Source organism: Salvelinus alpinus, chromosome 16, assembly GCF_045679555.1.
Source record: "Salvelinus alpinus chromosome 16, SLU_Salpinus.1, whole genome shotgun sequence".
Taxonomy (NCBI): Eukaryota; Metazoa; Chordata; class Actinopteri; order Salmoniformes; family Salmonidae; genus Salvelinus; species Salvelinus alpinus.
The window spans coordinates 7,083,641-7,107,938 of record NC_092101.1 but is presented as its reverse complement, the minus strand read 5'-3'; the positions used below and the strand labels follow the sequence as shown (position 1 = coordinate 7,107,938).

General features: G+C 44.5%; 1 protein-coding gene across 13 annotated transcripts in view; it reads left to right on the top strand.

The window, feature by feature from the left end:
* Window positions 1-24,298, top strand: part of LOC139540708 (receptor-type tyrosine-protein phosphatase S-like) — a 271,577-nt gene that overhangs the window by 156,807 nt on the left and 90,472 nt on the right. For 12 of the 13 annotated variants that reach the window (XM_071344598.1, XM_071344590.1, XM_071344589.1 and 9 more), the window contains 2 exons: window positions 4,606-4,794; window positions 20,436-20,546. In XM_071344598.1, the coding sequence (XP_071200699.1) occupies window positions 4,606-4,794; window positions 20,436-20,546 (300 nt within the window). Of the gene's footprint in view, window positions 1-4,605; window positions 4,795-20,435; window positions 20,547-20,578; window positions 22,791-24,298 lie in introns of those variants that run through there. The other variant, XM_071344595.1, reaches the window with a different exon arrangement.

Genomic DNA, 24,298 nt, shown 5'->3' with positions numbered 1-24,298 from the left:
GGCATTATGTAACAAAGTACATATTGCCACAGCGTACTTTGGAAATTAAGTTATTCATTTGCAATATAATTAAAATAATAATAATCAAGATTGTCAAGATTGTCAATAATCAAGTCTAAAGGACTGTGTGCCGGTGTCCTAGCTAGCTAGCAGCTTCAATGGCAGTGGGCACGGCATGTAGTAAATGCGGTCTGCAGATGGACCCTTCTCCCTAGCCTGCTTCAGTGGCCTTGTTGCTATGGTTACCACCCGTAAACAGTTGGCGCTAGTTAGTAAGCTAACTAACACATTTGAACTTAGCTAGCTATCCTGATTAAGATCGCTCTTTGAACTCACACTCTGTCAATCTTTTCCTCTTGTGTTGATCTTCAGTTGTCCATCTCCGGAGTCCGAACAGCTGGGGCTGCAGAATAGTTAAATGTCTATTTATTCAAAGGCTATGGTAATACTGAGGCCTCTCTCTCTCTCTCTCTCTCTCTCTCTCTCTCTCTCTCTCTCTCTCTCTCTCTCTCTCTCTCTCTCTCTCTCTCTCCACAGTCTCTCTCTCTCTCTCTCCACAGTCTCTCTCTCTCTCCACAGTCTCTCTCTCTCTCCACAGTCTCTCCCTCCACAGTCTCTCCGTGATATTAATGTACAGCCTTTTCTAAAGCCCCATTGCTGGCTGTGGCGAGGGGTAATCAGTTAACCTGATTATGCCACTGATGAAATTAAATCATTTCGGTAAGTGAAAATAATAATATGAGTAATAAGTGCGGGGGATGGAGGTTCACCGATGGCATTTGCTGCAGTCCCTGGCTGTGCTGGGAAAGTGTTTTTTTCCCCAACCCCTTTCGGGATGGTAATAGATGGAGTTTTGATGCCAGCCTATCAGAAAGGGTGACATCATTTGCTTCAATAGCTACTCTATCAAGTTGCATTTTACACCTGTCCGCTCTGATTCACAAGTCCAGGTCAGGAGAAGTGGAATGATTTTAACCTTAGTAAGGGGATTTATTTGGGTGTAAAAACTCCATCTCAAGATGACCATCTCATGTGGGCCGTAGCTCGCAGGAAACGAGAAAGGGGACATGACAGCAGGCGTGAGTCCACAGATGTAGTGTCATCATGCGGTTGCTAAGCTTACCTATCAGATTAAAGGCTTTGCACCTGTCTCTTGCGTAATAACGTTAAAGAGCGCAGCACAATTAAAGACAATTACGGATAATGAGCACCGTCCCTGCTTTGCGCCGCCACTTTGTGGGTCCTCAGCCAGCTGTTGGATGGCGTAGATAACATATGTAATCCAACATTGTGATCGTCATAATGACACCACTTTCAGACGCACAGCCTCTGAGGATGGCCAGGGTCAGACTAAGCTGCCCAGATACCAATTCCTCTGCAAGAGCACCAACATGTAATTGCAAGGCACTGCCAATTTCAAGCATCAATGGGACACGTGTTTTCTAAAAGCGACAGTAAACAAAAGCCCTCTACAACTATGGGGGCGACAACTGGTTTGCATGCTGGGTAAAGTATGCTTTCAACGTCCCCCCTCTCCTGCGAACGCCAATGTAACCGCTGAGTGATCGGAGATATTTTTAGTGTAATGGATAAGGTTCATTTGAAATATCTCCATTTAAGGATAGGTGTGGGGGTTAATGCATTAGCTGTAGCCCTAAAACATAAACAGGCAATGGCAGGACTGCGGCGCTGACCCAGGCGGGGGTGTACTTGCTACCTGTGTAAAAATCCAGTCGCAGCGTGACTGACGAACGCATGATGACGAGCGATGAGCGTTCGGACACCCTTCTGGCGAATTAAACAATGTCTTTGCAACTGACCGATCGGGTCGCAGCAGGGCTGATTTGATTTGTTCCGGAGAGTTGTCATTGCGGAGAACACCAGTCATACACAAATATAATCGATGCCAGTCCTAGGGCGCCCTCGGGGAAACTCTGGGTACAATCAACTCTCGTCATTGTCTGCTCTCCCTCTCTCTCTCTCTCTCTGTCTTTCTGTCTTTTCTTTTCCCTCTCTCAGGCTGGCTGACCCCGAACTAACATTATTTTTTTGAAACAGTGATTTATTTATTCCTGCATGGCAGGTTCTATCAGCAGGGGAGATTGTATCCAACACCATTCCTGGGGAAGCTAATCTCTTCCGCATGGTATTTACCAAGGAGGGGGATATTTAGGCTGCTGTCTCCGATCTGGGAACGGCGGGTAATGATAGTGTAATTGCTCTGCGATTCCTCCACTCCAGCACTTTTTGTTGTCCGACTGCTCGTCCGTTCCTTTACCCACCCTCCGCCACTCCGAGCTCCTCTAGACATCTCTGCACTGAACCCTGCATCACTCGCCCAATTGAATTATACTCAAACCAAATTACTCATCATATGTTCTCGCGGCTTCGTTTACTACTAGATGTGGTTAGAGGGAGTTGCTCTCCCACTTCCAGGCCGTTGAGGGCGAACTTAATGGGATGTAAAGCGTGGATGGATGCTCAACGTCACACATCTCCGAGAGCCTCCTGGAGAAGTGGGACAGCATAGCCTGCCTCTTGTGGGGGAAAACACAGGTCTGTCCTGCCAGTATAACCGGAGGGGGTGGCGTAGTCCCACAACTCTTAACGCGTCTGACACATAGTACGTTGATGTCACAGAGGGACTAGTAGAGAGAGAGAGTAAGGGAGACTCACACAGCTCTGTCCCGTCTTCAAGTGTGGGATGAAATACAGGCTCGCTGCAGCCTTCGGCCCTCCGGGGAACCGCAGTACAAAGAGATCATACATCAGCTTTCGTTAATAATCGATGGAGAGGATTCGGCATGGAGCCTAAAACAGCACAAATGCCTCTCATTCTTTTGAACCAAATACTGAAATATTTAGTCTGCTCTGCTGGTGTCAGTACCCGTGCTTGGAAGTCTGTGAGGGGGCCTACTTTAGAGGCCTCTCGCTCATGCTTTCTCTCTCTGTCTGTTTCTCACGTATCTTCGCTCTCTTTCTCTCGAACCTCACTTTTTCTCTCATTCTCTCTCTTCCTCTCAGATAATCTCTCTCTCTCTTATTCTCCCCGGAGAGCTGCTTACCCCTGCTTGTACCACTCTTCTCTCCGTGACTCAAACTAAACCGACTGGCCTTATTTCCTCAATCAAGCGGTCTCCAGGAGTCGACATGCCCGTCATGATGCCCGGCAGTTCATGTGAGGTCATTGTCCGTACTCTGAAGATAAGAGATTACCTCTGCTGTAAGGTTGCCGGTGTTTTTCCTTCGCAGCTGGCTCAGTAGCCGGAGGCGTCTGATGCATATTACACCGCAGGGGGTAGTCCCAGGTTCTCAATGCCCAACCGTGAGTCACAACTCAGCTCTTCTGAGTAGAGGTCAGGCATGAAGACGCTCCAGAGCCCATGTCCAGAAGACTAGCAACAATGGGAGATTCCCCCATTCTAATAACACTTAGCATTAAATGCACTGCTAGTTATGAACCTCTAACTAGCCCCTCGTTGCTTGAGAGCGCTAAATTGGTTCAGCGTGCATGACCAAGTACTACAGTAATTGCTAAATTGCCACAGTGTACAACAACTGAATGGCTAATTAGCCTGCTAGTGCTGTATGTGTTCCCTCCCTGTTCGAAAGTGCGCTTTGACTAGCATTAGTCGTGTTTGTTTATGGAAAGACCAGTGGTGATAGACAAGGCACTTCTCTAATTGTAGTCTTGAGTGTTGTTGTGTCCTGGAGTGTGGTTGGTTTGGGCTTGGTGGTACACAACGGCCACAAGCTGTTGTTTATATTTGTTTGAATACTCACTGACAGGTACTTGAAATTCAGGCTGGGTATTCTGTATTCTAATTGGTCAGCTGTGTTTGTGTGGGTTGCCGCGTCTCCTCAGATTGGCTCAGCCCAATATACCCATTTAGAATGAGGAAGTAGGAGGCAGATGTTTCTGGGATTACAAAACATTTGCCGGTCAGGTTTGCTTTTTCCCTCCTCGGGAGCCGGTTTCCAGTGTCTCCCGTCCCCTGGTAAGTAAGGCCGGGACTTCTTGGGCCTCAGAGGAGTGTCGTTTTGTGGGTTTATCAATTATGATGCCGAATGTGCTCTATTGGTTTATCGGAGTTGATCTGTCTCTGCGCCGAGCGTACTCTCAAACTCTAGAGGTGTAGCTGTCTGCCGTTGTTCAGATTAGGATATTCGGTGACTGAAGCGTGAATGGCCACTGTCCTTTAGGCCCGTGATAAAGCATATTAGAGGATACAGTTCGGGTGCTGATCTGTCATCAGGTTATACAATCATGATATTTAAGGAAGTATTGTTTTTTTATTTTGAAATAACCTTCATGCTATTCTCTTCCCTATGTGTAAGTAGAGGTATGCTCATTAAGCTGTGTTAGAATGGGTACAGTGATCCCTCTTGTGACTGGCATGGAACACAGCCTCCATTTGAATTAGTCACATTAAAGCAGGACATTTATTGCTTTAACCAACTACCTAAGAGTGTTGATCAACGATAGCCATTTGGTACTCTTACTTAGACTCACTATGCAGTCGTGCTACTGCATTAGCGATGTATCGAGTCAATTCATTTAACCAATATTAATAACCATGACTCTTTCCTTTGTCCCCTCTACAGAGGACTTGCTCCCGACAGGATTCCCCAACATAGACATGGGTCCCCAGCTCAAAGTGGTGGAGCGCACACGGACGGCCACCATGCTTTGCGCTGCCAGCGGCAACCCCGATCCAGAAATCACCTGGTTCAAGGACTTCCTGCCCATAGACCCCAACGCAAGTAACGGGCGAATCAAACAGCTGCGCTCAGGTAAGGAAGTGATGCACTTTTTTTGCTGCCCTCTTGTTCTGCTTGACTTTCTATGTCCTGTCGCTTAGCTACACCTTCAGCTGCCCCGATTTAATTTTGAAGGATTTTTGAAAATGGTACAAAAAAAAGAGGAGCGCACGCGATTCAGTTCTGAGTCGAAACGTTATGATTGATACGCGACGACTGGCAGGATGATTTTCGCTTGATACTGTTTTAATACCTCTGATTGAGGGCAGGACCCACTCAAAAAAGGATTCACTAGGACTCAGAAATGTGTCATAGAGAGAGACAGAGAGGCTTGGTCGAGATGTCACCCCCACAATACTGTAAGACGTGCTGCCGTTGATTAAACTTTATTGAGAGACCCAGTAAATAAAAAGTATAATTATATACCTAATTAAATGACAGCCCAAGAGCGGCCCCAGGCAACAGGGGGTAGATATTGTGGGTCTATGATTTGTCACCATCAGAAAAATCCGGTGCATCCCATTTGATTTGCAGCTGCTCATGTAAAAGGGTGGACAACACTAAATAAAGAGTCTGTTGCAATCGAGTTCTTGCCCTATTTATGATCCCTGCGAACTGCACACAAAAACACTTGATTTGTATCCACTTTTAAGGCTGGCTAGATATGACCGAAATAGAAAAGTGACGTTTTTATGGACCTTTGACTCTAAGAAATGTAGCAAACAACAAATGCCTGTTTTCTATGACCTTTGGCCCGCAAGAAGTTGCAGCTGAAAATATACACTTCAATTTCACCACAAGAAATCCCATGGTGTCAAAAGAAAGTGTTAGCTCACTTAGATGATGTTGTACAACTTTCCGAGTGCTCCGTGTCTTGGTGTTAGCGGACAGGGTTTACCCTGCGGGGGTATCAGGAGCTCGCCGAGTGCTTTGGAGTGCCGAGGTTGTGTGCAAAATGCTCTTGACTTCCCTATCTGAGGACAGCAGTCCACTGTAGGGGATTCCTAGGAAGCAAGTTTTTTGACTTAACTTATGTTAATGTTTAGGGTCTAGAGCTCGTTTTAGCACACGGTCAGGGCTCTTCCTGGGCTCTAACCATAGGAGGCATATTCATTAAGCCTCATTTTTTGATTTTACCGACAAACATGCATACTGAAACGTGATTAGGTTTGACATCCTGAGATGTTTGTGTGTTTTGCACCTGTTTGCTCACTTGAGGCTCAAAGAGTTTTCAGGGAAAGGTGGGTGCGGTGGGTTGGTACAGTATTTTCGTCTTATGAGCTGTCTGATATTGTACACATCTACCCCATGTTTGCGTCTCTCACTTGTCTCTCTGTTTGACAACGTCTTCACTTTTCTGTGCACGTCTGCTTTTTGCACTCAGTGCGGATTGCCTCGCTGTATCTCTCTGTGTGTTATGTCTGTCTGTCTGTTGAAACGATGACGTGTCACTCTGAGTACACATCATGCAGACTTCAACAACCTCCATTTGACCTTCAGCTGACCCACAACAGTTCTCACCACTAAACAATAACAATAACAATAACAAAAGGGGACAACAAAATAACTAATTCAACCAAATAACTAATTCTCTAACCTGAAGTTGAACACTGTTCGATAATTAAAGTGTCTAAAATGTAAAAATGTATTCCTATTTTATAAGCACGTACAAATACATTGGTTAATACTTTGTCCCTGATATGCATCACAGATTTTTTACCTCCTGGCATTTGACAATGAATAAGGCATTTGGCAAATTAGATTTTGTCAAGTAACAACCTTACGTAATAAAGCCAGAATAATTCAATTAAATATAATTAAATACAATTTTAACATTTTAGATTTTAAGTACGGCACAGTTTTACACACAAGCTAAATTTACTCAATGCTAACATCTTTACTACCTGAACGCCTGTGTGAATATGACATTTTGTGTGAAAAATGTAATATTTGCCTTCTCGGGTAATAAAAGACCCACCTAAACAGTGTCATTCCAGAACTCTATGTGGTAAAACCAAACCGTAAAATAAATTGTTCTGTTTTTCCTTCTTTCTGTTTGTTTTTCTGTTCCCCTTATAATTTCCAGAAGCCTTTGGTAAGTGTCTAAGTCCACAAGCCCCCCCCCCCCCCCCCCCCCCACACTGTCCCCGAAGCAGATGGCATTTTAACTACTTTTAAAATGCATGCCCCACGTCCTCTCCTCCACCTTCTTCCTCCCCATCTTCTTCTCTCTGTCCTTTTCCTACCCTCTCTTTTTGACTTTTTCTCTATTCCCTCCCACGAATGTGAACCGTCTTTGGCTCCCAGATTTGAGTAGAAAGGTGAAACAAGGACAGGAACCTGGGTGGGGTGTGTGTTTGTGTGTCCCACACACACTTCTCACCCTCTACTTAAAAACAGTACTATGTTGGCCAAGCTACTCTCACCACCTCTGTCATATGGTTCTATGTAGACAGTTCCAAATACTGTGGTGTAGAGGTTTGACTCTGTTACTGAGGTGTAGGACAATGAGATGAGTGTACTAGTATAAACATATTAAGATGACCTAAAAATCCAGTGTTTTAGGGATAGACAAATATTACATTTGTCCCACTAACACAAACACACACACACACACACACATGAGAAAGCACACAGTCGAGGGCTTCAGTGACCCTGTCTAAAAAGGCTTGGAAAGTCTAGTGGTGACGGGGTGAATTGGAGTTTTTTCCAGGTTTTGGGGGCGTTGCAGGAGCGTTGTGTGGCTGAACCTTCCAGCCCCCACGCTGTGGCCAGCTCGACCTTCCCTTCTGAGCCAAATATTTTCTCAAGAAATACTTCTGCTGCTGCCCAGTACTCCCCCACTGTCTGTTAAAACTCAAACTAAAGCTTTGTAGCCCTTTTTTTTGTGTTGATTTTTTACAACATTTCTACACTTCTGATTTTATCAGAGGCCTGCGTTTTATATAACTCTATTATACTTTGGGGCAAATTAAAGGGCGTTTCAAATTCATGCCCAGTTGTCTGGTATAAAGGCCTATTCTAGCGATGATAGCTTTGGGGCACGACTCTGTTGAAGATGGCTTGCTGTTGTTACTGGAGACCCTAGTCCACCAGCAAGCTGAATTTATGCTGATGAGCAAAGGCCCGCGCACCCAAACCCCCTCAGCTGCGATCATTTCCAGTCAAGCAGCTGAACTCTCATCTTTAATTCCCCTTTTCAAAAGGAACGGAGCAGACGCTTCAAACGCTCAAGGTAGAAGAAATACTTCAATATTGTGTCTCTCTTGAGGTGTGAGAGATGCGTTTCGGATTCCATCTTTGTTCAGTGAAGTTCGGAGGTTGGTGCTTTCTTCTCCGCCGAGTACCCCATGCCTCTCTCCATTTGTTTGAAGCCGAGGCATTCATTAACTTTTCGTTTTGGTGCCAGGCATCTCTTCGTCAGTGATATATGGGAACGTATCCAGGTGTGTGTACAGCACTCCTGACACTGCCGGCAGTGCCCTTGGAGACATGCATTTTTAAAAGCCGAGGACAAAAGTTGGAAAAGTTCCCATGGTGGTTAAACTTCCTGAATAAGGGCTGTCTTTTTTTTTGCCTTTGCGTGACCTGGTTGCTGGTTGGCTGTTGCTGTAGCCACTTGATTTAGCTGCAGGCAGACTTGACCCAGGGGCGATTCTGGGATTGATGGGTCCCACAATGTGGATCGGGGGGTGGGGGTGGGGGGTACTGAGCGTTCAGCAGCTTACTCTTACCCCCGTCCCTCACAAACACACACTACCATCCCAGTATCACAAGCCACTGTGTTTACCATGTACACCCCACATCTTAAAAAGATGGCGTTATAGCCAGATAAAAAACACGAGCTGCATTTGGACGCAGCTCGTGTAGTGTTGAGCCTCTGGAGACAGTGCTGACTGCTGTGCTGGCAGAGCTGTGATATTTGCATGCGGAATCCCCGAGGTGAGTTCCTCCGGAGGTGTGAAGGAGGCCTGACATTTCTCTCCCGTCCCCATGGCTCCCGACCCCAGGCCCTCGCTGGCCTTGTCAGGCTGGGCAGATTAGCGAGAGAGGAGCGAGGGAGAGAAAGAGAGAGCGAGAGTAACGTGGGATGCGTACATATTCTTAAAGAATGAGGTCTCTTTTCAGTCTCTTTGAAGCAATGGTTTTGGCATATGACAGGTTTGGCATATGACCTGAATCTCGCCCCAAGATGCTGGACGGTTCGGCGCTACAAGCCTGCTGTGGACTTTTTTCTACACACACACGCACATACACATGCTGAAGAACTAATGTGCATACACACATCATTGATACAAATGGTGGGCAAGCACAGATGCACTAAACATCACAGAACATCATCCATGGGCAGGGATAGAACAGTAGGAGCTGGCATGATTCGGTCAGACAGATGTACAGATGTGGTGGCGACCAGGTGTTGTAACATCCAGGGTGCCAGGAGCCCAGAGGGATCTCCATGGACACGAAAAGGTCATCCAGACATCCGGGGGGGTCAAACCCTGGCACTTGGCCCAACCAGCCCACCGCACCCCACACCTCTTTCCACTCCAACCAAGATGGGCTAGGTGTCCTGATTGGCATTGCCTCTGGACACCTAGCCACATCCACAACAATCCTTTTTTTTGCTCCACATGTAGGATTTTACACACACGGTTTGAGGCATTATGCAGAGTCAATGATGCCACTGCTGGCTATTGCACAGAAGGTCATTGGCCGTTAAGGTACATTTAAGTCCCTCTCACCTTAAGCCGATCTAGCCACAGTTCACCGGAGCTTAAAAATCAGAGTTTATGACTTGAGTTTATATACTGTAATAGTACAGGTGGATCTGGATTGGTGCCACGCACACAGACTGATTTTCATCGTCCTTAGTGGTCAAGCTCAACCAGAGCCCTTCGGTGTTCAATTTACATATGCATTGGCATTGTAAATGCATAGTTAGTCTCTTGAGCACTGACATTTTCGATTTTTCCTAATTTTCAGTGATTAACAAGTCATTCCTTCACTTAGGCTCTGAGAGAAGGATAAACCTTATAGTTAGTCTTTTTATTTCCCTGTTTCCTTTCTGCTCCCTTTTCTTTACTTTCAGATATGTTCTGTGAAAATGATAATTACATTGTAGGTTTTGATGTTTCTTTCAGACCAAATCGCTTTGAACTTCACAACTAATTTTCTATGCACTCATTTGTTAAATCTTCCTATCCCCTCTTTTTTACTCAGGATCCACAGTTGACAATCCTTGCTTCACAAACATACTTTATTAACCTTAACCTTAACCTAACCAAACCTAACCTTAACCAAACCTAACCCTCACCTAACCAAACCTGAACTAGTAACTTCTTACTCCTAACTAAAGTTCTGACTTCACCGGAGAACCAATAAATCCACAAGCTTCCTGCTCCCCTTAAACTCTAACTCTAACAACTTAACATACCCAAACCCTGTCCCCCTTTCTGTGTTGTTGGATATCTCTTATATGAGCATTTTAAAAGTATTAAATGTTTTGCCAGATTTTCGAGGAACCTGCAAGTGATATATTTCTGGGACTGTAACATCCATGGAGAATCGAAAACCATGCAAAACATCCAAGCTCAACACTCAAACCTCCCCACTGCTGGAAGAACAAAGGAGCACTCTGTACCCAGAGCAGGAACAGTAGCCCTAAAACAGAAGCCATTATAAATCACGTCTGTGGTTCCAACATTGCGGTGGCTTCCTTACAGCATAGTCTCGCCTCACACTTAGCTTCTCTGTAGTGACCAGCTATGAAAGACAGAGGGTTGTTTTTGTGTCTGTGATTCTAGCTCCCTGTAGTCACACTGGCACACAGGCCATGGCTGTGGTGTCAGCCACAACAGGCTGCATTAACCTTTGACCCCTGCCGCAGGCCTGGGCGCTAAATAGGGCACCTCCACTGGGCTGGCGCCGCCCTGGTGGCACTCTCAGGGGGTAGCCCAGGGCAGAACACTGTCAGTCTGCTGTTCTGACTCATCCAGAGATTGAGGGAAATAGAGATACAGGAGAAAGAGGTAGCAAGAGTGGCACAAAAAAGAGGAAGAGCATTGAAGAGAGAAAGGGAAGGCGAAAGTGTGAGAGAGGAAAAGGAGCAAGAAAAAAAATAGATTGTACGAGTAAAAAGAGACACAACGGCAGAGACTGAAAAGAATAGTAAGAGAGTAAGAAAGAAAGACTGGAGTTAGGTTGGCTCTCTTTTCCCACTCACGTCTCTGTTCCAGGGGGACGTACTGTACGTTAGGTAGCAGCTCAGAACCCCAGGAGAGCCGCGCTACCCTCCCAATTAGGTGCCAAACCCAATGCTCATTACAGTTCCTATCCTCTGCCCAGCCTCTCTTCTACAGAGTGTGGGTAGTCTGGTAGGAGTAACAGAGCTGTCAACTGTTTGGCTTCCCACCCCAAGGTCACTTAGCTGGGAAAAGGCTTTACGTGATCTTAGCAGGCATGCCGACTTAAGGCCAATCCTATTTCGACTTGCCTTATCAGTGGGAATAGTGGCAATGATAAAACACACACGCCAAGACCCCAAGCTTCTCTCTGAACTCATTGTGTTCCCCCCTTAATATGGCTGAGGAGAAGAGAGGGAGAGGAGGAGATAAGGGACGAGAGTGTGCCCGCCATACTAACTCCCTGTTCCTTTGTGAGACCAGCAGTGGGAGGTCTTTCCAGTCCCAATGAATTTGAAAGTAAACTCTTAAACACTTTGATAATTACGGCCAATTAGCAAGGAACTGGTCGATTCACCAAACAAATAACTCCTGGCTCCTACTAATGTTAATCTTGAACTAAACTGTTGTCTTCTTCGTTTTGTATCTCTTCTTCCAGAGGGTACCCCCATCCGAGGTAAGACTTTAACTAACAACAAAACTGAACCTTAACCTCTAATCTAACCAGACTTAACCACCCCCTATTCAAATGAAGTGACTAAACTGAGTGAGCTCCTTCTCCAAAGAAATCAAGCCTTCTTATATGTCCAGCTAACATTCATATTTTGTCCTTTGTGTCTTTGTCTATGCGTGTATGTGTCTGTGTTTTTCCCTTTTTGTGTTTCATTCCATCCGTAGCGTATTTCATGTGTGTCTGTGTGTGTTCTGTGTTTGTTAACCCCTTCAATGTGAGAACTACCGATGCAATTTCAATCTGGCGTTGGAGTTGGGGGGGGTTATTAGAGGTGGTTTGTTTGCTTTTGCCTCTGACATTTCAAGTGTTTGGAGATGGCGGGGTGGGTTTTGGGAAGTATTTGTTGATCTTACCAGGCTAATGAATGCTGGGTAAACTGTATCCCCTCCGTCAGCCCTGATATCCTCTCCCGTTGCAGTGGCGGCCGGGGCGATGACCACATTACGTATGTTAATGTTCCGCCCCGCTGCCGCCTCCTTATGAGTCCTGGCAGGAGACGCTCCCGGAATGTCGGAGTAACTCGCATAAATTACGTTTGATTTCCATCCCCTGCTGCTGCAGTGTGGCGCGGCTTAGGAACATGAAGTGGAGTACGGGAATAGGCACTGGGCATTTCTAAAATGGCTGTGGCCACTGCATTAAACAGCATACGAGATGCATTGTCCAAACCAAATGATAGGCTATAAGGGAGAGGATGTGACGGTTGAATGGAGCCCAGGAAATGGTGGAAAATTATTGCTACCTTGGCTGCGGTGACTGATATGGAAGGTCAAAGTCCACATTGGATTATTCCTATACCCTTGATCATCCAGCTGGGCCACACTTGACACACTATCTCCCAAAGGTTGATCTTTGTACTCTATTGTTTTAACGTGATCTTAACTGTGTTTGAAATAAAATGGCTTCCTTTACAGCGGTAAGCAGGTAGGTAAACGTCTAATTTCTCTGTCAGTATTTCACCTCATATTTCGGCGGATTGGGCCAATAGTTGCAGGCAGGGATGGGTGGTTAGGATGTTATTATGATCAACAAGTTCATCTTTTTGTTTGAGGAGTGATACTAGTATTCATCAGTTAAAGCTCTTTACCTATCTTTTTATTACCATACATGAGCGAGCCCGTAGACGAATAAACAAAATCCAACTACACCACGATCCCCAGTACATGAAGGAGAAATCCTTGAACCAAGACAACCTTGTCCGTAAACCAGCGAACAACCGTATCCATAATGTCTGGCATGAAAAGGTCCCCTTAAAAAGCGCGCGTGGGGAACAAAAGCGAGCGTGACTTATGAACTTACCATTTGCATAATGCGATTTAGCGATCCACAACGGACAGTTCCCTCACTGTCGAAGCTCTACTGGAAGCTCCACTGTAACCAGTCCCAGAGACATGAACTGGGTTGGCGATGGCAGAGGGATAGAGGGGGTGGGGGTCTGTCCCCCTCTCCCAGATGATTTACAGGGACACAGGTGGTTTGTGGATGCATCAGAGCAAAAGGGATGGTGGGAACTAGGCAGAACCAAAGGGAGTGGCACGGGTGGGAAGGAGGATTGACTGTACCAACTGTTTTGAGGTGTATGAAGTTGGGATCTCTTGATGTTAGCTCTACAGACACTAGTGTCCCTGTAAGCCACAACAGATGCCGTGATACATAGCGGCCACTTGTTTCGTGTTATTTACCCCCGTGTGCGCCCCGAAACTGTGGCCAAACTACTGTCAGCACTATTGTCATGCAAGAGTGCCATAGCTGGCCTGAAGAAAAGCAGTGGACTCCCTACTTGCAGTTCATTACAGGTGTTATGAGAGCGTTACAAGCCGCCAGATGGATGGCGAAAACAATGGCATCACGTCTCGGGGTCCTCTGCTGGTGTGCTCACATCTAATGACCTTGGGGTGGCGATTGAGCGTGGTCCGAGTGACAGTGAGAGAGGGGACAACAGATTTGGACAGCGCTGTCACCTTTCCCTGCTTGCTCCTGTTTTCTCAAACAGACTGCTCTGTCTCTCTCTCTCTCCAGCACGCTTTGATTTGGGAAAGCACTGTTGTCACTGTTCTTAACACAGTTGGGAACCAGTTTTTTCCCCCAATATTGTGAATTGGTTGTTGTATTCAAACGTGTGGCTTTAAACAAATGCAGAGAGGATTATGTGAGAAAAGCAGATGAGAGAGAAGGGAGTTGTAAAGAGAAAAAGGAAGAGGTGGAGAGTAACAGTGCAGAGTGAGAAGGGAGATGAGAAGAATTGGAGAAGAAAAAAAGGAGAATGCATGCAAGGAGAGATGAAAAATACAGATTCTCTCTCCTGCGCCACCCTCAGGCCTGGACGAGTTCTGCAGTGGGTGTTAAACCACAGCCAGCCATCTTGTTGATCTGCTAAACAAATCAATCAGGGCCTGCCAGCCCGCACTAATTGAATTACACAAATGGGACTGGGTGGGTACACATGGCCAAGCCTGCGCACGGAGGCAATGGGGTGGGCAGCCTGTGGCCGCGGGCACTTTCTGGAATTAATCATCTGCCTGTGCCAGACCCCTCCCCTCCCTTACCCTCCCTCTCTTTCTCTCCCCCCCCATCTCTCTCTCCTTCGTCATCGCCACCCACTCCTAATAGCCTGGCGTGTATTTGTGTGGCGCACGCCTTGGCAGGCCTCTCATTATCACACCTGCCTTCCTCGACACTCTGCATCAGATCAGCCTACATCTGCTGTTAACCAGGGGAGCTAGAGCCATCATTGACGACATCTTCTTCTCTGGTGATGATGATATGGGGGTGAGGTGGTTGTCTGAAGGGAGTTGAGAGAGGGGAGTTGAGATAGACCTGTCTTGAAAGGGACGTCCTTGTGGATGAGCCTGGCTATTCGGGGTTATTTGGGAATAGGAGCCTCCCTCTTTTCTCTCTAGCCCCAAGGGCACTGTAGTAGTATCGATATCACATAGTTGTGGATATCTCATTGCCTCTAGTTTTGACTAGTTGGCTCGTTGAGAACTGGCTAGCTCAATTATAACTAGTCCAGCTGTGATGGACTAGTCCACTATTCACTGACTAATCAGCCATAAACATGGCGCATTAGATGTGTGGTATGGCAAGCACGTCCTTTTCCCTAATGAGATGAAACAAAATAGACGTGCGTCCGGAAGACTTTATTATTGTCGTTATTGTTGTGCTCGTGATAAGACTTCACAGCTGGAGAGAGTTCGTGGCGTGCCGCATGTCCTGCGGAGAGAGAACTTTATTGACGTGTTTCGAGGGCCATTGTGCTAGTGTTGCTGTAAATTGCTGTTTATCTAAAAGACATTCGGCAGGTCTCTATCCGTAAGCCCCCATTGTGTGGCCGTGTGGAGCTTTGTGCACATTGCCACTTGCTGGCGCGAGATAATTTTTCCGGTGTTATTATTTTCTTGCTGTTTTTTTAAGACACACAAAAAAATGACAAGTAACGCCAATGGCCGCGCACGTTCTGGAAAGCTACAGGCTGTCAGGGTGCTGCCAGGGAACTCGGACTGGAATTATGCAAAATACATGGAAAATAGTCATACAAAAATGAAAGAGAATGGGGGGAAGGAGAGAGGGGGTGAGTTGGTGGAGAGGATTTCGAGAAGGCAGTGGGGTGGTTTCAAGAGAAGGAACATCAAAGACATTTTGTTTGGATTCCAGCATGTTAAAAGAGCTCTAGGGCCTGTTGTCTTTAAAGATGGTACCCTCAGTTGGCCAGGGACTGCTTGGTCAAAAAATACAGAATTAGCTATGTATTAGATAGAGAGAGAGAGAGAGATATATATATATAGAGAGAGAGAGAGATAGTCTTGAGCACAGTGAATTAATTAATGCAAATGAGTTTGAACAGAAATTATAGCCATTGTATACAAGAATTACGTTATATGACACAGGCAGACACAATTCGAGCAGACATGCACAACAGAAAGGAATACTAAATAAAGGATATGAAATCTATAGCACCAATGCAACGGGAAACCATTAATTACTTTGCCAGCTCTGTTCCAGGAAGCGATTTGACGATAAAGAGACTGACAGATCGAGGGAGAAAGCGACTTGAAATAGAATAAAATTGTGATTTTGCCTGCTCTTCCCAGCTTAAGAACTCTCTGTACTCCTGAGACGTACTTTGAAATAATGGCTGCAATTATGTAATGAAGTCAGTGGGTACCCTAGAACCAGCTGATGGCTCTTAGAAAGGAGTTACCTAAAATAGTGAAGCACAGATAAAACACAAACACTCACTCAAAGTCGCTCCTTGCTTGAAAAGCTCAATCCACAGGAGCCTCTCGTTGGTTTTAATTAGTGTATCATTAATTTGGCTCGGCTGTTTATGTAGTCATTTTGAGATTCTCTCACTTTGAATCAGTGAGGTTTCACGCAAGCAGGCAATAATCCGGTTTCCATCCGACTTTTTGTGCAAGTGAACTACATGTTGGATAAACATTGTCGCGACAGAATTGATGGAAAGTGCAAAATCTGTCGGTAAACTTTCCAAATGTCCTCAAAATAAAATACGCTACACAAGGTGGGATCTTTCTGTGTCTGTAAAGTTAATTACGGGAGAAATGGCATCGTAAATGCTTTTATGTGTAAATATTTATAGACATTTAGAGTTACGCGATGACATGTTTTGTAATCCTCCCACTATGACTCCCATAATAATCTCTTCATGTAGCCCGGGGATCATCAACTAGTTTCGTCCCACGGGCCGCCAGTTGGGGAACCCTGATGTAGGCTATACCTGCACTGTATATGCGAGCTGTTAGCTAGAGCGCACTTGGCAATACCAGAGTGTGCACATTCGCTATATAACGCCACATTTTTGTGACAAATCCATCAGTAGAGTTGAAAATGCGATGGAAACCCATTAAACTTTTTTTGATTCGGTACATTGCAATTTAACTGCAAACGTTATTTGTATGTGCACTACGTCATCACGCACAAGTCAATTTGATGGAACGCATCTCTGGTGGGAAAATGTGCGTATTGTTTTTATGTGGATGTGAGAATATTTGCATGAAAATCTGTCGCCAATTGGACGGAAACCTAGGTGCCGAAATCAGTGTTATTGATTGTTTGTGTCTGCTAGGAAAAGGTTAAGAATACATGTTTCAGTTGGCATCTGTAGGTATTGGTTAGAAACTGCTTTTAGTTATATTCATTCTGGTTCAGGAAGTCAAATAAATATAGAAACAGATAAATAATAGCCAGTGTCAAGGTGTTAAAGCATTCCCATGGCAAGAGGGGCCAACCGAAGATCTATGGTCACGGGAAGGGAGAGAAGGGCTTGCTCTCTTCGTAAACACCCAGGCTTTTTTGTTTATTTATCCCCAGTACTTTATGGAGGCATTAAAAATTCTGTCGCCGGCCTTCAATCAGCTTAAAGATTTCAGAATTCAGCTCGGGCCAACAGAAATTTCTGGAACTGTCTCTGCCCAGTGTCAGACTTCACATGGTTCTTATTCACTGGCCTCCCTGCCGTCCAACTGAGGAGGCCTCTGAACACGCTCCAGCCCACCTGCCGTGACTCTGGCACTCGCTGCGCCAACCGCACATCAAACAGATCCAAATCAGGTCCCCCACACACAGCAAAAAAACACCACCTGCGTTCTTGCAGGTAGACGGTTTCAGTTTGCCGTATGTGTTCGCCATGCCAGATAGGACTCCCCATTGGGGACGGGATGATCTGAAAGAGAGAAAATAAGAAAAAAAGACAGAAAATAAGAGAATTCTAAATGGGTCGAGTTTCAGAGTCTATGTTTTCAGAGTCTATGTCTCTCTATTTTGCACAGACTCTTAGCTAGAGATCATACTGTACATGGAAATTGAGGCAGGCAGTCAGAGTAAAGGTAGTAACATAACACAGTGCATTTGGAAAGTATTCAGACCCCTTGACTTTTTCCACATTTTGTAACGTTACAACCTTATTCTAAAATGGATTAAATCGTGTTTTCCCTCATCAATCTACACACAATACCTCATAATGACGAAGCAAAAACCGTTTTTAGAATTTTTTGCTCATTTATATATTTTTTAAAATGGAGATATCACATTTACATAAATATTCAGACCCTTTACTCAGTACTTTGTTAAAGCACCTTTGGCAGCGATTACAGTCTCGAGTCTTCTTGGGTATGACGCTACAATCTTGGCACACCTGTATTTGGGGAGTTTCTCCCATTCTTTTCTGCAGATCCTCTTAAACTCTATCAGGTTGGATGGGGAGCGTCGCTGCACACCTATTTTTCGGTCTCTCCAGAGATGTTAGATCGGGTTCAAGTCTGGCTCTGGCTGGGCCACTCAAGGACATTCAGAGACTTGTCCCTAAGCCACTCCTGCGTTGTCTTGTTTGTGTGCTTAGGGGTATTGTCCTGTTGGAAGGTGAACATTTGCCCCAGTCTGAGGTCCTGATCACTCTGGAGCAGGTTTTCATCAAGGATCTCTCTGTACTTTGCTCTGTTCATCTTTCCCTCGTTCCTGACTAGTCCCCCAGTCCCTGCCACTGAAAAAGATCCCCACAGCATGATGCTGCCACCACCATGCTTCACCATAGGGATGGTGCCAGGTTTCCTCCAGACGTGACGCTTGGCATTCAGGCCAAAGAGTTCAATCTTGGTTTCATCAGATCAGATCTTGTTTCTCATTGTCTGAGAGTCCTTTAGGTTCCTTGTGGCAAACACCAAGCGAGCTGTCGTGTCCCTTTTACTGAGGAGTTGCTTCCGTCTGGCCACTCTACCATAAAGGCCTGATTGGTGGAGTGCTGCAGAGGTGGTTGTCCTTCTGGAAGGTGCTCTCATCTCCACAGAGGAACTCTGAAGCTCTGTCAGTGTGACCATCAGGTTTATGGTCACCTCCCTGACCAAGGCCCTTCTCCCCCGATTTCTCAATTTGTCCAGGCAGCCAGCTCTAGTAAGATACTTGGTGGTTTCAAACTTCTTCCACTCTGTTCATGGGGACCTTCAATGCTGCAGACATTTTTTGGTACCCTTCCCCAGATCTGTGCCATCCTTAGACCTCATGGCTTATTTTTTGCTCTGACGTGCACTGTCAACTCTGGGACCTTATATAGACAGGCGTGTGCCTTTCCAAATCATGTCCAATCAATTGAATTTACCACAGGTGGACTCCAATCAAGTTGTAGAAACATCTCAAGGATGATCAATGGAAACAGGATGCACCTGAGCTCAAATTTGAGTCTCATATCAAAGGGTCTGAATACTGATGTAAATAAGGTATTTCTGTTTTTTATAATATTAAAAACCTGATTTCGCTTTGTCATTATGGGGTATTGTGTGTAAATTGATGAGGGGAAAAAAGTATTCAATCCATTTTAGAATAAGGCTGCAATGTAACAAAATGAGGAAAAGGTGAAGGGGTCTGAATACTTTCCGAATGCACTGTATATGGTCCGTTATAAACTGGGTGTTTCAATACCTGAATACTGATTGGCTGACATGGGTATGACAAAACATATATTTTTACTGCTCTAATTACTTTGGTAACTAGTATATAATAGCAATAAGGCACCTCGGGGGTTTGTGGTATATGGGCAATATACCACGGCTAAGGGCTGTATCCAGGCACTCCGCATTGCGTCGTGCGTAAGAACAGCCCTTGGCCGTGGTATATTGGCCATGTACCACACATCCTCGGGCGTTATTGCTTAATTATAGGGACCTATTTAGACCCGAGTGTTAGGGGGACCTTAACATGTTAGCTTTCTGCAGTGGTATATCTGAATTACTTATTTTTTGAAGTGGTGGTGTATCTGACAAAGGAGCACAGGCACAGTGGCATATCGATGTGCCTTAGCTAAACGCTAACGAGCGCCGGTGCTGTTTGTCAGGGAGGCAGGGACGGCAATCTGTCAGCAGGCCGAGCCAGACCGAAGTCCTAATGATATCATCAGGAGCAGCCGTCGTCGAGCGTTAACGAGGAATGATCTGACACCCATTGTTTCACCTCCTGTCTTCGATCTACTTCATTCTCCACACTGTTTACTTTGTTAGCTAGCGTTGGTCTTACTCGTCTGTAACCCATATTGAGACTTGTACACGGGGACTTGAACATGAAACTGGGGTTTGTTGGTCATCTCTATCTGGCATGTTCTAAGGTTGAAGAAGGTGTCCCTGTAGCCACGGATGCGGACATACACAATTAATTATCTCACTGTTAGCAATTATTCACTCTGTGGTGCAGCAGTGGGGATGGATATGCTGCACTAATTAGAGTGCTTCAGAGGTGCTCATTTTGGACATGAACTGATGAATCATATGTCTGGAGATCTTCCCATGACCCCCCCCACACACACACACACACACGCACACACACACTCCCTCAGTGAGTGCTATGTGAAGGGGGATCTGTCCATCCCCATTCAATCGTAACCTCTCAGCGTCTTGTCTATCATGCCACTGGCACCACTGGCACTCATGGATGTTTGAGGAGAAAAACATGTACAGGGATCTTTTCCATACACATTTAACAGCAAATTTAGTTTGACTTATTTAGTTCACCAATTTAATTATTTCATTTTTCGTGGGTTAGCGAGGCTAGTGGAAGGCAGTATGCATTAGTGTTAAGGAGAGAACCATTTTCAACGAAACGGGCTTGAGAAATTTATGAGGGATACTTTCCATTAAGAAGGTTTTTGACTCTCCTGCCATTATGGATTTACTAATAATTTTCTCCTCCTTCCTCTTCTTCTCTCTCTCTGTCTCTCTGTCTCTCTCTTTGTCTTTGTCGGGTGTTGTCTTTCCCAGGTGCCCTGCAGATTGAGAACAGCGAGGAGACGGACCAGGGGAAGTACGAGTGCGTGGCGTCTAACGTGGAAGGCGTGCGCTACTCATCCCCTGCTAACCTATATGTGCGAGGTAGGGTGCAACAAGGCGCCGGAGGCCAGAACACCTTCTACTACTTTGACGGAAATGGCTGCCAGAGGGCAGCTCAGTCTAAGTGCACTAGGAAGTCAAATTTTAAGAAATCGTGACCAAGGGGGACAATACAATTTCTTAACTTCGAATGGGGCACTATTGTGTATCATACAGTATAACAAGAAAAATCTGATTTATTTACATAATCCTTGTGGCATTGATACCAGTATTGTTCCTCATTAATGCTAATTTAACTTGCAGTGAAGAGTGTTGAACTGTATCCCACCAACTAACCCTCCTCCCTGTTATAATGCTCAATTCAAATTGGTGTCTTTTAATCTTGATATGCTCCCTTTCTGAAAGCCCCAAATACCCTAAAGAAGCAGATATACAAAATGTAGGCTTTTATGGTGACAAGGTATGTGGTCAGTAATTATTCAAGTAAGTGGGCGATAGTTGTAGTAGGCTTTTAATTCTGTTTACTGTCAAACGCCCATGTCATTCTCTAAGTTAATGGTCTTAAAGTGAGTGTCCAAGGAATGTTTCTGAATCGATTTTAAGTCACAGGAATATGACGGTAAGTCGGATTTTGATTGGGTGGCAAAGCCTACTGCAAACCAATCAACATTTTTAACCCCATTCTTCCTTTCAGATTGGGAAAAAAGGTTTGAGCTGCTGTACAATAAACTAAGGCAATGCCTACAGCACCACTAAAGTAGAAACATCCATTGCTAGTATTACGACATTACTATTTTGGCGTTTTGTCTTAACATATGTAATTTAGGTGCTATATTCTGAAATTGTGAAAATAGGAAGAACAATCAATGTCATTTTCTTACAAAACAGGCGATGAAGACAAAAGTTACTCCCTACCACTAATGCTAAATGATAACGAATCCCTTGTGAGGCAGCGTTAATAAATTGAGGCAGATGCATTTTTAGGCATGTATTATTTAGTTTGTGCATATTTAAAAAAGATGCCTCACATATCTGCTCAGTTTGTACCCGCTGTGTACCAAATAACTTTGTTCCCACTAAATAATTCACTGCTCTTACATTATGAAATGGGTCAGGGAGCTGCCTTTTCATTATCGTTGTTATTATCATGCACTCGGAAGGAGCGACTTACCAGGGAGTTAAAAATCCTAAAGCAATAATACCGTTCCTCTAGTAGAGGTCCATCTCCAGTTGCCGTACAGTCTAGATGTGATGCTGTGGCACTCTGAGTCAAGCAGTTAACCTCCACACGCTTATGTCCTGTGTGGCAGAATAGAAGACCCACGGTAATCTAAGTGAAGAGCTCCATCGACGTAATAAACAGAAAACAATTGGCAACATTTTGTAATCTTAGAATCTGAATGCAAAGAGTTCTAGAGTCAAAATATATATAATGTCCTCAGACCAAGTTTAGTTCCAGTAACTGGTGCAGTCCCCAGAAGCAACAGCACCTTTTTAGGATGGTCTCTACATATGATCTGTATCCAGTGGCACAAGTTGTGCCTAGATTGTGTCGATTGTCTCTTTTTGGTTTTAATTTGTCATTCAATTCTGAAATTTGATGTTGACTAGTATGTTTTGTTCACAAATCAAATTGCACTTAAAATTAGCAGCTCCAGTAGGGATCAAACCTCAAATGAACATTACCCTACAGTTGTATACAGTACTTGATTATAAGACTGTAGGCACAGACCATCCAAAAATCAAGCCATTGTCAAAATGTCACTTTTTGGCTTGCTCATAACCACCTGGTTGAAGTAAATATCTTAATACTGTAGCTGCTAATTTGAGCATAAACTGTGTCCTTCTATTGGTTATTTTCTTTTTTACTTTTTTTACTTTTTTTTCTCTTTATTTTGTTTCGTTCTCTAATGAAAGCAAATTCGGCCACCATGGGAACTCTCTAGGTGGCTAAGGAGCTTGTGTGAATTTTGATAATGATGATGCGCTTGATTTTACTCCAGTGGCGGCCCATTTTTCCTAACAGACGACAGCGCGGCCACTGGGGTGAATCTGATTGTTTTGGGTTAAAGCTTATTTTAAGGGGCCAGGCAAGTTTCTTAAAGACGGATGTCACTGATAGCAGAGACAGAGAGCCGAGGGAAAACCTAAAACTAGAAATGTAGCTGCAGCTAAACGCCTTGAGGTGGCTTTTTTTACTCTCTCTGTGTTTCCCCTATTTTTCTCTTCTCCTCATGTCATTGTGTTCTGCATCAACCCCTTTACATCCCTCAGAGCTTCGAGAAGGTTGGTGTGTTTTTCCTTTTTTCCTTTTTTTACCCACATAAAAAAAACATGTTGATCACTATATTTATCTATTACAAAGCTCGATTCATTACTAATTTGATGAAATCCTAAACAATTTGTATCAAAAATGCTAAATACTTATGAAGGACAATTTTCTTTATTCTTTATTCAAAAGAAGAAATTATTAAAAGAAACCTGCTTAGTTCGGGTTTTGTTTCCTTACTTTTAAGTTTGCATTGTGGGGCCTTTTCTCGTTTGCATCCTTTGGTATTGCTTCTGCTCTGAAAGCTTTCTTGCACTTGTTTCTCATGGACACCCAGCACTTGGAAATAACAGGGCCTGATGCATGATGGGAGAATGTAACTACGCTTGCATGCCTAAACAGAATTCCTTTGGGCGTTTTCTTTTCTTTCTGCATTCTTTCCTGTGTTTTTTTGTCAATTTGTTTCTCTCTACTTCTTCTGTTACCCACCCACTGTTTACCTAATTGAGACCTTAGTTGGCTTCTTCTTTTAGTTAGTCCTTTTGTGTAGTGGCGTTAGTGTCGTGTTTGTTCCTTAGTTTTGTTCTGTTTTTGAACTTTCCTTTCCTTAAAATGTATGTGTTATTCGTGGTTCTTTTGTTTGCGGTTGTTAGTTTTTTTTCCTCAGTAAAGCTGCTGCTTCTTGAGTCCCTACATGAATTTTAATGCTAGATAAAATAATATGTGTGTATACAGCCAGTGTTCCTGTCATCATGTTTAAAGTAATCCATTATGAATACATCAAACCTGATTGGTCTAGATTGGGTTCAGTGGAAATTTTAGCATTTTACAGTATCAAGAAGATCAATATCAATATAATGACTCCTGCACGGGTGCAGAGGTGTTTTTTATTTTCCAATGGCGGTAATCAGACACGATTGGTTCGTTGGCTGACTGTCGTTGTCCTTCAGCAGTCGGCAGACTCAATCAAACTCCGCTTTACTATTAATTCAGTCGCCTTTTCGACATCGCATGTCTGAATTGATTTTCAGATTGATGCAAGGCGGGTAATGAAGGTTCTCAAATTGGACAAAAACAAATACGGAGCGGTTTGGTTTTTGATGCGTTTGCTTTATAATCCCGGTCTAATGGTGAGGCGAAGGCGCCAAATTAATTGCAGACCAATGCGAGCACCATTCGTTCACTGCTTCCAAATTGAGTGTCTTGAATCTAGCTTCCCATCAGTTTTCGAAGGAGTTTTCAGCATAATGTGTTGCTGTTGGTGTGTGCTAGTTTTGAAGCAGCAGATATTAAGCTGAATCAGAGCCAGATCTGTATTAAATCTCATGTCACCCACTGCAGTAAACTTGCACGGCTCCAGAGCGCTTGTGAATACATTACATAGATTTTGGGCAAAAGCCGGGTTGTTGGGCGACTGAATTACATGAGGTTCAACAAGTTTGTTCTATCAGGCATATCACTCATTCAGGCAGAAAAGATCGCAGACTTGCTCACGACTTCCCGTATCTAACTCCTCTGAGAGCTA